We start from the raw sequence: 16,718 nt of genomic DNA, 5'->3' as shown, positions 1-16,718 counted from the left end.
ACACACACACATATATATATATATATATATATATATATATATATATATATATATATATATATATATATATATGCTGGTTAGTGAGAGAGAGAAATGCGTCGGTGCATGACCAAGCCAAACCGTGCTAACATAATGGCTCGTACCCAGCCAAGACCTCATTTATGAATCCCTCTCCCTCTCCCTCTCCTTCCCTGTAACGAGCGAACAACCACTGTTTCAGTCTCCCTCGCCACCGGCGCTTGGCTCTCCATTGTCTTCTTCAGTAGCAGCAACCGAAGACGTTGCTGGCACCAGCTGAAGCAATGGGAGGGCAGCCCTCGCTTTTTTCCTTGCATCCCGATGAGGGCTCTGGCGATGGGGCTGATGCCTCTGCTGTCGGGCCCTTCCGACAGATCGCTGCCCCTGGTAGCATTGGCGGCCGCGGCGATGGTGGCAGGAAGCCAGAAGAGGAAGATCAGCTCTCGTTGAGGCATATCATGTTCGGGATCATCGGCTCTGCGCAGCTGTGGAGCAAGATGAAGCAGTTCGTAAGGCGGTGGTGGAGGCCCGGCGAGATGATCGGCCACGTCTGGCTGGAGGATGAGCTCTCCGTCGATTAAGGTCTCCGAGGACATCTCCGATTAAGGTCTGAGCTTTATCATTTTTGAAATGGCGGGTTTTTTCACTTGTAAAGCTTCATTTTTGCTTTGTTGCTGGCCTTTTATGTGATCAATAATATTTTTCTTTTCATTTTTGAATGGTTCAGACAAAAATTTTTATTAGCAGTTAAAAATTTTCTAAGAACACGCCTAATTTTGATTGGTTGTTTTGATGGGTTGATGCTTTGTGCAGAACTTTTTTTGGCAAACCTGGTCTTTGGAGGGTTTCTTACCCAGCAGAGGGGTCTCAATAGAGCCTAAGGGCTGCATTCTTCTTTCTTTCTTTGTAAGGTTATAAAATTCATTTTCAAAAGAAAGCGTAATTGCTTCCTTATTTAAAATTATAGTAAGAGCAGAGAATAATCTAGTTCATGTACTATTTACTGTTACTGTGGATATCTAAAAGTTGGTTCCAAGAAAAACTCCAGGTCCCTCTGGATAAAATGAACAGTATGCCACTTGAATGATTGGTGATGCAAGCACGCTTTTCCCTGCCTTAGTCTTCGGACATTCTCAGCACATGATGTAGTAGAACACGCATGGTTTTCGGTATCTAGTGACATCCATTCACTGGATCTTGCCAAACAACTTGCCAGGTTACACATTGTCAAAAACATTGAGCTTGGCAGCAAAACACTGATGCTTCTCTACGGGATGCAATGCAAGCACAGTGTGTACCCAGAGTGGCCCACTGCTTTCTGCATGCAAGCAGTTGCCCTTGCCAAGCTTGACATGCACAAGGATGATGCTGGCCTAGAAGAGAGACATAGAGGTAGAAGTTCACATAGCCAGTAGCAATAACCATTGTTTTTTCTATTTTCACTTGCGTAACTTGCATTATTTTGCAATTATCAGACAATCACCATATTGTCATTGGAAATTAAATTTTTGAAAGAATGTATAGACGGGGATGTTTGTTCCCTTTAATGCATTGAATTTTTCATTTATGTAGTGCAATACAACTAAACATATGATACAATCATGCGGCAAAATCTACATCAAATCAAGTGACAAATAACTCAGCCTTGCCATCAATGAAGAGGCTCATGAATTCCTCCCCCATCAACCGTCTCCTTTTCTATCAAAAGTGCAAGTTTGTGAAGAATGTCTATATGGGTGGTGATGATATGCCTTGCCCTTGCATATGCTCTCTCCACCAGCTCCCTGACCTCTGGCATCAACATTTACAGTTGTCATAGAGTAGTCTTGGGAAGACATCTGTACTTCCAACAAGCAAAAGCCAAAGTGTTTTATGGTACCTCATCCAACCGGCAATGTGCAAAGCATAAAATCCTCCAAATGCCCTAAAATAAAATCTAAATCCAAATCAATAATTACATGTTGGCGTAATCATACAAAACCTGGCATAATCATACATTTTCATAAGCCGTGGGTGAACATCATTTTTTCATAAATTACATATACAGAACTTGGCAGACGTAGGTGAACATCATTTTCATACAATACATATCCACAACTCAGTCTTTCAACATTATTTCAGAAATACAGCAGATGTTGGCCTAATCATACATTTTCACTGTGGCAAAATATTAATAGTTGGATGATAATTCCTTTTAGCTGTGGAAAAATGTGACAAATAGGTTTGGAAGGTGACTGTTCCAACTTGTCACCTGATGGGTATCATGGGAGGGAACAAAGAAGAAAGCCAACTGTAGGTACCCGATGGAAGTAAATGCTGATGCCACTGGTTTAGTAGGCAAGCTGACAAAAGCAACAAGTGTATTGGGTGAATACTTGACCTTCCAACCAAATTTATGGTAGATTATGAATGTGGAAAAGAAGCATGAGCATGATGTGTATAGACATAAAATGCAGAATGCAAGAAAATGGTTGCTAAGATTATCTTTCTACTCCAATTTCATGAAGGATTAGAACAAATGAGAGCAGGTGAGAAAGCATGTGTAGAGGTTCCACTTTAAAGCTTCAATTGCTGGCTGATATGGCATCATAGGCATAAATTGCCATGTTACTTTTATGAGATTCATGACAACCATCATCTCAATCTTGCTTTTAAGAAAAGGTCTGGAATTGTTCACTGATATTGAAATCATCCATCTTAAAGGCACTTGTATAGGCTCATTATGTCATTTACATCTGTTTTTATCGCAGACTCGATTCTCGTCTCGTGAAAGAACAGTTTCCTTTTGGTGATTCTTCTACTGCTGCAATATCAAGTATTTTTGCAAAAGCCTATTGCAAAGGTCTAGATTGTTAGTTGACAAGCATCATAAACATAGACCTTGGCTTCGTGAGGTTGCAGGGTTCATCATTTAATTTATCTGTCAAACTGGAGAAAACTAATTTCTTTTTTAAAAAAAAATCTGTTGAAATGTCAGCATCTTTGCATTTTCAAAAAATTTTGAAAGGCTAATGTTATTTCTTTTCTCTTCCTATCTGAGCTCCTTGAAATCATGCATGGGCATCAGTTTCATGGATCCGTTATCATTTTAACTAAGTGTTCATCACAAAAATGTTGACTGCCCTGCCACACGCAGCAAAAAGCAAGCATTTTAAGAAAAAACTCTACGAGTCATTGCTCTTCCACAACCTTTATGCAATGTTATGTAGCATAACACCATTAAAGAACTTGATCCGTATTGATGTTTTCCCAATTTTCTTCATGCAGACTCCCAGCCATCTCCCTACTAAGGTCCCATCAATTACCCTCTTGGAAGTCTTCTTCTCCCTGACCTCATAACGCTCTTGGTTTAGCTCGCATAGCCATGAACCAGGTCAAATAACGGGTAGCTGATGGCAATCCCACCATCCCCAAAAGCCATCGAATGGCTGAAGTAGGTGTTCGACGAATGGCTCTCCGATGGGCCGCCGATGTAGAACATCTCCCTGTGGTCATTCTTTGCCAGAACCCTAACCAAATTATCCGGATTGAAGATCGTATCTTCGTCCCCGAGCACAAACCACCGGACTCCGGGCAACCTGAGCGGGAAGCTCTCCTTGACGATCCGCGAGATCCTCAGACCAGAGGGGTGGCCTATCGGATTTGTGTAGCTGAACATGGAGATGTCCTCGGAGACCTTAATCGGAAACAAACCCTCCTCGACGGAGAGCTCCTTCTCCAGTCAGACGTGGCCGATAATCTCACCGGGACTCCACCACCGCCTCACGAACTCCTTCCTCTTGCTCCACAGCTGCGCGGAGCCGGCGATCCCGAACATGATGTGCCTCAACGAGAGATGCTCCTCCTCCTCTGCCTCCTCTCCACCATCACCGCTCCTGCGAATGCCACCAGGGACGGCGGTCCGCCGGAGCCCTCGTCGGGATGCCAAGGGAAGAATCGAAGGCTGCCCTTCCATTGATTCAGCTGGTGCCAGCAGCGTCGCCAGTTGCCGCCGTCGGAGAAGACGAGGGAGAGCCAGGCGCCGGTGGCGAGAAGGAGGGCGAGGAAGATGGAGACGGTGGCGGTCCGCTCGTTGCAGGGAAGGAGAGGGCGAGGGATTCACAAATGAGGTCTTGGCTGGCTACGAAAGGGGGCATTAAATGCCCCTTTTCCTGATCGTTGGATCTTATTTGGATCCAATGGTCATAAATGATATGTTAGCGTTATCCACGGTTTGGTCATGCACCGACTCATTCCTCTCATATATATATATATATATATATATATATATATATATATATATATATAATGAAATATGCTAAATAGGTTTTTCAGAATAGTTCTATTTTGATGGACGGGTGGGTTTTTATAAGGTTCAAAAAATCAATGGTCCAAAATCTTTATAAATTTTCAATGTTTCAAATATCATTTTTTTCATTGAAAAACATGTGATCCAGGTGTGGATTCCTAATAAATCAAGCATGCCCAACCCATTTATGGCTCAGAACTAAGGGTGGCAATCGGGTCGGGTTGGCCGGTTGGCGTGTCAGCATACCTCAACCTGAACCCGACCCGTTTATTAAACGGGTCGGCTGTGGCAAACACGAACCCGACCCGTTTAATAAACGGGTAACCCGACACGACTCGCCAACCCATTTAATAAATGGGTTGGGTCGGGTAAACGAGTTCTCAGGTTCGCGGGTCAGGTTGACGGGTCGAGTTGGCGGGTTGGCAAACGAGTTAGCGGGTTGACCCACCCGCCTAACCCGTTTATTAAACGGGTCAGGCGGGTTGGCATACCCCTAACACGAACCCGACCCGTTTAATAAACGAGTTAGGTGGGTCGACCCGTTTATTAAACGGGTTCATTTTTTCCAAACCTGAACCCGCCTAAGAGGTGGGTTGGCGGGTCGGGTTGGCGGGTTGTGTCAGGTTTTGCCACCCCTACTCAGAACCACAAAAAAACATCAAAAAGTAAAATAAAAATCCTATTTTAGCATATTTCATTTAACACATATGTATTATCTTATACATAATATATACAGGGAAGGACTGTCCAACCAAAGCAAGGTCCAAAATCTAACTAATGACAATTGGACAACTTCTCTTCAATGTTTGAGTCTTTAGTCTATCAAACTTTATATATTTGTTTTTTATAATTTATTTAGTAAAAAATATGTTTTACACAAAGACTTTAAGAAGTCTAGACATATTTTTTTAAATATAAAAAAGTGACAGACTTACAATGCGTTTAACACTTCATAATACAAAGTATTGTGTGGGCCATTGATTTTTAGGGCTTTAAAAAATGCATTTAAATATTAAAAATTTAATAATCTATGTGTTGCTTACTAAATGAATGATAAAAATTTAGTACTTAAAAGCTTGACCGATAAAAAAAAACTCGATTGTTATAGAAAGAACAACCTTCGATCATCAATGATTGTATACACATCTACACACACTAAAATATGAGAACTACTGAGTAAGTGACAATTGATTTGAGATATTGATTTTAAAACTAACAGCCCTGATCATGGTGGGATTCTCATATGATGCCGGACACCCATTATGAATGAAGTGTGGCCCTTACCATTCTAGACAGATTGGGATGGAGAAATCTACAACAGAATCCAGTTCCAACTATTTTAAAATAGTTTATGGGTTATGATATTTATGTTGATCTATTAGAAATCGCCACGGCCATGATCTCACTTGTTAAAGAGAGAGGTGGGCCTTCTCTCTCTCTCTCTAAAGGGTGATTGAAGGCTTTATCCAAAATAAAGTTTTTCATTTTGGATAACCTCTAAGTGAAACTGCGTAACAATTTTGCTAGAGTAAACGGCTACTCAAAGAAAGGTAAACCTACCAACAGACAACTCTCTTTTCTACTCTACATAAAACAAAAAGGCTCACTCGTCAAATACACATCGAAGTAAGCAAAACTTTTCTTAAAAAAGGTCGTAAACATCAAAGTTATCTCGATCAGTAAGTCGACTCCTTCTACCTCGATCCTACAATTTACATGTACTCAAATTCTGATTTATAATGACAAGATTCAAATTCAAATTTGGATGTAATTACCATGGTTGTTAAATGTGATGAGGCGAAGCGAGGCGTTGAGCCTGTTATGAAGCGAGGCGTAAGCTTTATGATCAAAATAATAAAATATATAATATTATTAAAATAATGAATATTTTAAATAAAAACTAATAATAAATAATAAATGACAATATAAAATAAATTGTGTCCTCACAAGATCAATTAAGTTCTAAATCCATCAAAAACCATTGGAACTCCACCCTCAAGCGCAAGTGCTCCACTGCCGGCAACCCTCCGGCCAAGCGATCCAACAGCTCCAAAAAAGATAAGTAAAAAAATAAATAGACAATTTCTTCTTTGAAGCACGTAAATAAACCGGTAGACAATTTCACCACTGCTCCCTCGATGCGCTTCCTCTCGTTGAGTAATAGATCTGGTCTCGACCTGTACCAGATCCGGTAGGCTCTGGATTTTCCTAAATATTATAAAGCAGAAGCAAGGGCATCAAGGGCCAAAAATTGGACTCTTTTTAACTTCTTTTAATTGACATTGTTATCATGTGTCTTAAGAATGCCATTTTAAAATTATTTGGGCATTTGTGTATCATATATCTTTCAATAAACAAAGTGTTACATGACACTTTGCAATTTCTTTAAAACCCAAAAGGTTTCTCTCTCTCTCAATCCATGATAAATAAGGAAATTGATCACAAACCACTCCTCTCTCTCTCTCTCTCTCTCTTAATAGTCACAAAGTAGTTTCAGTTATGCTACAAGTTGGCCAGCTTAGTTCAGTTAGCCATGACTTATATCAACAAATATAAGTTAATATTGAAAGTTTAATCTTTTAACTATGAAATATTTGAACCGGTTAAGAGACGTCCTCTCTTTAACGGATTAGAATGAAGAGGTCGTGTCATTAAAATTACAAACAAATGTGAGAGCCTCTGCAGCGTCCCGGCGACTCTCTCCAACCTGCCGTCGAACACCATGATGTCGCCGTCGACGATCGCGACCATACCTGAGAGCCTGCCGGAGCAGCCGACGGAGAATGGGAGCCCTCAACCGGAGAAGCCGCAGCAGAGGAGAGACGGCCTGACTCCCGAAACTATCGCCAGAATCGTCGTCGGAAACTTTGCAACTTTGAGCCTCGTGTCTATGGTCTTCATCTACCGGTACCAGGTGAAGAGAAAGAAGGCCAACGCAGCGGCCGTGGCAGAAATTTCCGGAGACCGGAAGAAGAATGAAGACACCGGGAGATGGTCGTGCCTGCGAGCCAGCAAGAAAGGGAGAGGCGACGACGACGACAGCATCTCGGATAGCTCGAGCTCCGTCTCGGAATCGGAGGAAGAGTCGTGGGATCAGAAACTGGGACGCCTGGTGTTGATGGATGTCGAGCCGCCAGAGCTGGAGCTGGAGAGGCTGCTCAAGGCTTCGGCCTACATCCTGGGCGCGAGCGGAATGAGCATCTTCTACAACGCCATCGCTTCCTCACTGCAACAATTTCACCTCTTCTGATCTCTTTCTAAACAGAATCGAGAATGGAGACAACATTCAACATGATGCGCACGCCTCAGAAGCGAAGCACGTTTCGACTTGAGGCGTGCACTTCACATGAGTGAAGCGTGTGTTTCAAGCCTGAAACGCTTCATTGCAACACCTCAATACCTTGAGCATGCGCTTCGCCTCTGAGGCGTACGCTTCATGTATTGAGGCGTACTCCTCTCACAACACTGGTAATTACTAAGTCCAAGCCTAATTATTAATTGAATCCAAACTTCTGCTAAATCTGAATTTAGATTTGGTTGGATATCCAGCTTCAATCTTACATCTCCCATCATTGCTGATGTAATTAAAGAAAGCAAATCTTACATAGTCCTTTGACATTCACTCTCTCTCTCTCTCTAGACTCCTGGTTGAGCCCAGTTCAAGTAAATTCTCAAGTCAGACGACCGCCTTCTCCAAACCAAACACAAAATACATGGAAAATCTTACATAATCTACAAGACTCAGGGCATTTTTTTTAGCTGTTCTGTTTACCTTCAAAATTATTGAGTATCTGAAGCTGATATCGAATATCATTTAGAAAATGGGTCCTTAAGAAATTTTGTACATTTTTTATGGCATATGAATATGATCTTAGACCTGCATGTTTTTCTAGTTAGGCTGAAAAAAGTAGGGTTGCCACTGCTACAAGTGGAGCACACTATTTAACTGCTCAGGTCATTAAGGCTGACCTGTATTGGGATTCTCATGTCTTATCCTAAAGTAGCTGGAATCGTGACTCGGCCTGAATCTTTCAGTCACTCGGTTCAAAATGAATACAAATTCGTTTTTGTAAAAAAAAACTCGGCCGAATCATCGAGTTGACTCGGTCCAGTCATGCATATATATATATATATTGTATATAATTATATATATTATATAAAAATATAATTATACATGTATTAATAAAATTATAAATTAAATATATTATAAAAAATCATATTATATATAATATATTGTTAAAATATTATAAAATATACATAATATATATATATATATATATTATATAAAATATAAAGTTAACATAATCCGGTCAAGTCATGGGTCACTCAAGGACTAGTCGAGTGACGAGTCAACGAGTTTTAAAACCATGAGTCACTTTGGTTAGGCTGATTGTCACTTGAACATTGCTTAAGATGGGTCTTAAACAGAGAACGTGGTGCTTTCTAAACATGGAGAAAAGCACAAAAAAAAATTAGGAAGTATGCTTTTCATTTAGGAGAAGTGCTTTCCTTTCCATTTAGGAGATCTCGCTTCTCCTTATTTTTATTTTTTTTGGTTTTTTTTTTCTTACTTTTTTTCTTTTTTTTGCTTTCTAAGTCACTTTCGGTTTGCTTTCGAAATGATTCTCGGTTCGCTTCTAAGTCATCCCGTGCTTCTCGCTTCTTAAAATTTTAAAAGCGCCCCACTTCTCGCTTTCGCTTTTCGAATTGCTTCAGTCTCCCGATTCTCGACTGACAACTCTAGTTTCAAAGATAGTTTCCTCACAATATGTAGGCCACTGGAAGCATGTTTGGGTGCAGGTAGACAGGACCGGCTGGCCACTTTGATATTTGAGGCCACAGCCTAAGGCTTCACATGAACTTATATTTCACATGCTGAGAGCCTTTAATGAAACATGGCACATGCATGTGCCTAAGGGCCTCCAATGAAAAACAAAATAGAGAAATATGGCCCCCCAATGAAATATGCCTAAGGCCTCAACTTCTCTTGAGCTTCCCCCTGCACATACACACATACATGCATATGCATACGCACAACAGCCACATTTGCAAACACTCAGGCTTCGTTCGACACCGACGGGGCCTGAATTTTTCCTGCTAAAAACAAGGAGAAAAACTTCCTGTAAATAAAGAACGCGGGGAAACTTTTTCTCTCACGTTTGATAGAGACTGCAGGGCCCGCAGAGCTTGTTTAATGGGCCATCACATATGGTATATAAGAATTTAACATGCCGACTTAATAAGCCAATGACAGATAGCATACAAATTTAGCTAATCTACCTACATCAGATGTGAATTATCAAAGCATCCAATGTCAATGTGGGTGAGGTACAGAGATTAGAATACTGATGGCTTACCACAATAGACTGGGAAAAGCACAAATCAGTAGTTGTATCGAAGCCTAGCAACTGGGTTGTCTCTCACTTGTCAAACTCTGACCAATTCACCAAGTGCCCAACCTCCTCCATGCTGACCCAGAAGAGCCAACTAACATACATGCTGACTGTAGTCAACTTCTGTTGTCCTATAAACTTGGTCAGCTTGTAAGACTGTGGAAGCAACTTGGTCATGTCACCAAGTTCCCCTGGGTGCAGCTAAGATCAAACTTCATAATCCTCCAACACCCTTAGTCTAGAATTTATGTGCTAAAAGTAAACTTTTTCTACAGGGACTGTGACTGTTTTGTTTGATTAACCAAGCAGAGCTCAAGTTCAGACATGATCACATTCACTGGCCAAGTCACACTATATCCTGTCAGGCCCAAGAAGTCCTAAACCAGGCAAGGTTGACCCATTTAGTTCTAGGCTTGCTTTAAGCAAGACCTGAACCCGACATAAAAGACCAGTAACAGTAAGTCAGGCTGGGCGTAAATCATTGTGGTTTTTTTTTTTGTTTTTCCATAACAAAACTGGGGGATTAAGGCCCCCTCCTATTACAGGGACCCTTGGATATGAAAGTCGTTTTCATGAAGGTAAGTTAAAAAGCAAGCTTTGCCTTTGCCCCAAGATTACTCAAACTGTGGCCATTATTTAATGTAAATAAGTAACCACTGTGAATTATACAAAAAGAATAATTACCATTGTGAAAAAAGATAGAGGAGTTAATAAAGAAATAAAGAAATAAAATCAGATAACTTGTCGTCATGTACACACGAAGACGAGGAGAAAATAGAAAAAATAGGAAAAAAAAAATCATTCAACAACAACCCTTTGAATCTTAACCAATCTCAACCCAAAATATCTCTCTCCACTCCCCTCCTCACCTCTCTCTCTCTCTCTCTCTCTCTCTCTCTCTCTCTCTCTGTGTGTGTGTGTGTGTATCTCTGTTTAGCCTTAACCCATGATGATTCTAATCTTCAATTTTCACCCTCCTAATGAGTTTCCAATCGTGTACCCACTTTGATCCAAGTTTTCTTCTTCTGCAGACACCAAAATCCGAAGAAAGGACTTTTCTGAGTACTGGGTCTTCTAGAGATTTATTTTTTCTTTACTTTTTCCTTTTCGAGTTTGTTTTCTCACAGTAGGGAAAACGGTTTCTTAGCTCTTTCATCTTTGCTTGTTTCGTTTTTCATTGATTTTTTATTTTGGCTGACGGATATAAGACTGTAGAAGCCATTACTATCTGATTTCTAACATCTGTAGTTCTCCTCTTTTGGGGTTTTTTGGGTGGTGGGTTGTTGGGTTATGGGTAGAGGAAGAGGTAAAGGGAAGAAACTAACTGCTGTCGGTAGTCATGATGATCCAGGGAGTGGTGGGGAGGATTCAATCCCTGCTTACAAGAGGAGGGGAAGGCCCCAGAAGCCTCTCAAGGATGAGATTGAAGAAGATGAAGTCGAGAAGGTGGAGGATGGTGAAGTGCACGAGACCGTGGCCAAGAGCAAGGAGGTGAAGCCTCCGGTTGTTGCAGAGAACGGGAAGAAGAGGAAGAGGTACCCTCAGATCAAGGATAACTCTGATTCGCATGCAGAGGAGAACGGCGGCCCCGGATCCGGCATCGAGGAGTCCGTCAAGCCCAATGGTTTCCGGCAGAACGGGAGCAGGCGGAAGAGCAAGCCGCGCCGTGCCGCCGAAGCAGTTGTTGAGTGCAAGTGATGGTTGGTGGTGGTCTCTGCATCTGTGCAGCTTGCCTCCTCCTTTTGCTCCGCCGGATTTTTGCTTGGGCTTGTTGTTGGTTAGTTTCCGGATTAAATTTTTGCTGGATCGTTTCCTTTTTTGTTCATTTTCAATTTTTGTTGGTTGGTTAGAGGCTTCAATTTGGAATTTACAGAGAGGGGTATGTATGGTTTTCTTTTGACTGATTGAAGCCAGAAATCTATTACTGAATGCTTTAACTTGTTTCCACTATCTATTTGTTATGAAATATAAACCAGAAATTTTCTTGTTTTCCCTTTGCCTTTTCATATCAATTGATTATCAGTAACATTTTTTGTGCTGTAAAATTTCATCCTTCGTATCACATAAATGCACACAGATGCATCCAGGGGGTGTATATATGTGTATGTTTTATGTCTATGCGTGTCGTATTGATTGACCTTGAAAATAGTTAGTGAATCTTTGATGAGATGGATGATGCGTTGGTTAATTCAGATGCAAAAGGATATCAATTCTGATAATTCTGGACTGTGATATGATCAATCGTCTAGCGGCAATATTGCATTATTTTACGCATTAATGCTTTTGTACATCCATTAAGTCTATGTCGGGTACTATTGAACGGGAGCATAGATGATGAATACAATTTATGCATATATTGAGTTTCAGAAGAAAACTGGTTCACATAATTATTATTAAGCGAAGGACCTTCTTAATTAGAAGTTTAGAACATAGATGAAGAATACCATTTATGGGTATTTTAGGTTGTGGAAGAATACTGGTTTGTGTAATTCTTATGAAGCAAAGGGTCTTCTTAATTAGTTGTCTTATTTCGAGGCAGAGCAACCTGTTTATTAAACTGATAATTTCTTGCTTATTCGGCTTCTCTGTGTTTCTTCAGAATTCAGTCTGACTTATTGCAATCTTATTTTGTTTCAAGTCAAGAGGACATGCTTTATTAGGTCAGATGATTGTACTTGCCTTTCTTGTAACATTGTGTTTCTTAAGGACCCCCAGCATCTATGGTTATCCTGAATTTATTGTAAAAAGTAAAATTGCAGTCTTCTTAGATAATGTGTTGCACATCAATATTCTGCTTGTGAGTACTTTTGGTGCATGATGTCTGAAGTCCCAAATAATGATGGTTGTACTCATTAGTTGTTATGGATGCCGTTTCTTCCCACTTATATTAAGAAAAAGAAAAATGGAATTGTTACTGATGTTGCACTTTTGGCTTGCATTATGCCGATAGAATCTACTTATTAAGGATCTAATAATGTTTTGCATGAGGTTCTCTTGATCATTTGGCATGTATTGAACGTGATTGTTGAATTGGCATATATTGGACGAGCTTGTTACTGCAGCATCCATTGTGCTTTCATATAGTTATTTTGATGGACGAGATATCATGTGTTTGTAATGATCGGAATCTTGGACATTATTATATCTGCTGTTGGTTAGTAATGAATCCTGGACCTGGAGCAACATTGGAGAGGTGTGCTACCTACCCTTTCTAGTCAGGGTTGACTGACTTGGCAGTTCTACTAGAATATCAGCCTCACCTTTCTATGATTGATAATTCATATACCCTTTCCAATTAGAGTATTAGCATCAAATGTGATATTTACAACTTATTGTGACACCATGGAAACTATAAGATTCAAAATATCTCCTCCTACACTTTTGTATCTGGAGAACTAAGGGATCATGTTATTTCATTTGTGTATAGTTCAGTTTCTTGTTAAACACTGCCCGGGTGCTTGTGGTCACAGGAAATTTCTTAAATTGATCATTTTAGGTAATAGTGAACTAGTAGCCATTTAGAAGATGTTATCACTTTCTTTTTATTTATTGAAGCCGTGCATCTGTTATTTTATGCTTTAACAGCTTTTGTTCTGCAAACCATTTGATATGAAATATAAAACACAATTACCATTGTTATTAGTTTTTGTGATCTTTTTTTTTAATGAATCATTGTTAGTGCTGTTTCTGCTCCTGTGAACATTCATCTTTCATGACATAATAAATGCGTAAAATGCAAACATGCATTGAAAGATGCATATATGCAATATGCATTCATCTAAATGTTTGCATATGCTTGTGTATGTATCGTTTTGTATGTATGTTGTACATCCTTAAAAGTTTAAAAGCTGGCCATTTGATCTTTAATGAGGTGCATGCATGGATATATTCAGATGGAATACCATATCAGTTCAAATAATTCCAGACAGTCGTATTTAGTTCTGCAGCTGCTATTTTACCTTTTTAAGACTGGTAATATTTTTCAGTAGTATAAATGTGGTGAGGGAGCATGGATGAAGAAGGCCATCTATAGTTTGTTTCGGAAATGGATTGCTTGGCAGCATTATTCGTCCGGCAATTCACATAATCTTTGGTTCATTGTCATTCTTGAATCATGGGACCCTTTTATTAAGATTATGATCTTGGATCCTTTATGGCAGTTTAATGAGACATATTGCCCCCTTTTCTTAATACTTGGTTTCAGCATGCTTTGAGGAAAGAAGCAGTCTAGTGGCACCCATAGTTCTGGATACTCAGAAACTTTGCAAGTCAACGTGGCTTTTCCTTGGGTTAGCTTGTCAGTCTATAGATGCCCATCTTTGTTATGAAAGCAATAAATGTCATAATTCTCTTATGAATTTTAGGTGTCTTTAGATCATAATACTTGCTTGCTTGACTTTATTTTGTTCACAATATGACATGGTTTTCAAAACTAGCTTGGTAAGGGATGCTAGATGTCCTAATTGAAGCCGTACAAATGCATTTTCTTTGGAGTGGAAACTCTTGTCAAATCTATGTTAGGTTGGGTAGTCTAAGTTGGGTTTTCATGACATGACTTAGCCACCACACAACAAGTGGAAAATAGAGCAAGAAATATTGGGGATAATCTCTGTGAAAGTCAAGTCAAACAAGAGGAGCATTTTATTCCTTGCTTTTCTAGGCCTTTTGAAGTACCAATGGTCTTAAAGTGCTTTAATTAAGGTTGAGTGATTTAAGAGGAAATGTTGCTCACTAGGTCACTTCCTCATTGTATCCAATAATGACCCTAAGTCACTTAATTGTGGTAAGGCCTTATGTGCAAACATATGGGATGTGTTTCCATGATTTAGTGGATCCCACAGTCTGATGCATAGCGAGAATTAATGTGTGATTGATGACCATGATGGGATGCAAAGATAAAGTAGTGTAGTCTATTGTTCCCACTTTCAAAGGGTATGACCATGGTGGGATGTCTATGATAGATGCATGGGTGTGCTTGTGCCGTGAGATTCTCAATCCAAGGGAGTGCCCGGTCTGGTGGATCTCTTCATGAGTGGTGCTATTGAGTTTGAGGGACTTGATAGGGCCGTGATAGGTGCAAATGAGTGTATAGATTAGGTGGATCCTAAACCCTAGTTGAAATACAGGTTCTATGTGCTCATGATGGGAATAGATTGAGTGAGCATGTGAGTACAGTGGAACCAACAGTCCACAAAGTGTGGTAAGCATGGTAAGGTTCCATTGGATCTAGTGGATGCGATCAGGACCGTATGCTCATAATATATAAAGTGCATAGATGCAGTAAACTGTTCTAGGGAGGAAAGGAAATATTAGATCTGATGATGCATGCAGTTTTTTGAGATAGATAATCTATGGTTGGGTCAGCTCTTTGACCAGGTTCCAAAAGTGAAATGGGTGCTTAGCCTAGTCCTAGGCTGGTTTTGAATAAGAGTTCTATGAATGAAGGGCTGCTAAAAGTGTGTGCAAAGCTAGATTAAGACCTAAGGGTTATGAAACATGTGAGAACGGTCCCTTTTCTGGTTAAAGACCTAATGGTGTGAAAAATATGTTTCGAAACCCTAGATTGGGTTAAGACCTAACTGTGACAACCAAAACCTAGTTTGGATTATTTTGTAAGAGGGGTCAAGAGAGGAAGTCTTTTTTAATTGGCTCTTTAACTAATATACTTTTGAAAGTTTTTAGAGTTTTCAAAATTTCACTATGGATTTTTTGCAATTTTAGTTCTTTAGTAAGAATTTGAATTTTCAAAATTTTAAGGTTCTATTATTAAAAATTGAAAATTAAAATAGAAGAAAACACCATAGTTTGAGTAAAAATGATTAAAATAGCTATACAAGATGAAGTCTACCTTTGTTCTTGAGAATTCTGATCATATGGATAAAATTCACTGCAGTGTACTTGTCCTCAGCGATGAATCACGAAAATAGTGAATCATCTCGTTGCCTAGACACCATTGTTGATTGTACAAAAATATCATTGGAGTGACTTAGAATTGAATTAGAAAGTAAATATCGTGATAAATCATGAGGAATTTGTGAGGAAGGTGGCAAGGTGAGAAATAGAGTTTGAGAAATTGGAGATAATGAAGAGGATCTCATATGGATATTTCTTTTCAGGTAGGTGACAGCCTGACGGGTCATCATAGGTGGTCACTTGGATGATGTCCCATCTCCAGCTCATGCATCCTACTGCCGAAAAACATCATCACCCTTCTGATCAACATTTAGTCTTCCTTAAGCCCCATGACTTGCTGGAGCTTGCTCAGTTTGAATTGTCTGAACGTGATTGAGCAGCAAAACAGTATCACTTTGCTTTACTGAAAGAAAGCTGAATTGGGGCTCTCCTTTCAAGTATATTTGATGGTTGGATTTGGAGAAGTTGGGACAAAGAGTTGACTCTCTCTCTCTCTCTCTCTCTCTCTCTCTCTCTCTTCTGAATATTAATGGGATTTGAGACTTTTTAAATGGAGGCGATAATGGAGTACCTTTTGTGCTGGTTCAACTTTAGTGTGTGACAATGACTTGAACTGTCCTTGTAGCTCTCTCTCTCATTCAAATGTCTATTTGTCACCTAGGTGGCTAGACTTTTATATAGAAGATAAATAAGATGATAGCATTCTACCACCAACTTCAGGTGGATATGGGCTAGCTGTCTTGGTTATTGACGAAGATTGCCTATTGTTCAATCCACTCTGATTCTAATGAAGTCCCATCAAGTCCTAGCAGTCTGATTTAATAAACCAGTTGTGATTTTTATGAGCCTGTTAATCATGATTTTACAAGGAACTGACTTGCCGATGTTGTCCAATTTTATTCCCTATTAATCTTGATTTGACGATGACTGGAGCTCCAGAGGATTTTCCAAAGACAAGGTAAGCTTCCATGATTTACCCTTTAGTATACCTACACTTAGAAAGGCCTTACGTTTCCTAAACCTGGGCTTAACCCAAATCAGAACTTGAGGAATAGTGCATAGAACTGATCATTAGGTTACTAAGTTCCCATATGTGCAAATGCTCA

At 39.8% G+C, this 16,718-nt stretch overlaps 1 protein-coding gene and 1 long non-coding RNA gene across 2 annotated transcripts; both read left to right on the top strand.

Moving 5' to 3' along the window:
- The first annotated feature begins 239 nt into the window (after nt 1–239).
- On the top strand, nt 240–1,053 carry LOC149828996 (uncharacterized). Its single transcript, XR_016434098.1, has 2 exons — nt 240–625; nt 832–1,053. It is a non-coding gene; the product is annotated as an uncharacterized LOC149828996 (long non-coding RNA).
- A 9,514-nt stretch (nt 1,054–10,567) lies between these two features.
- Nucleotides 10,568–11,689, top strand: LOC149828995 (uncharacterized). Its single transcript, XM_090017852.1, has one exon. The coding sequence runs from the start codon at nt 10,990–10,992 to the stop codon at nt 11,395–11,397; it is 408 nt and encodes a 135-aa protein (XP_089873978.1). The 5' UTR covers nt 10,568–10,989; the 3' UTR covers nt 11,398–11,689.
- The last annotated feature ends 5,029 nt before the right edge of the window (nt 11,690–16,718 follow it).

Source organism: Nuphar pumila, chromosome 9, assembly GCF_984573655.1.
Source record: "Nuphar pumila chromosome 9, dmNupPumi1.hap1.1, whole genome shotgun sequence".
In the NCBI taxonomy this organism is placed as follows: Eukaryota; Viridiplantae; Streptophyta; class Magnoliopsida; order Nymphaeales; family Nymphaeaceae; genus Nuphar; species Nuphar pumila.
This window is presented reverse-complemented; position numbering and strand designations above follow the sequence as displayed.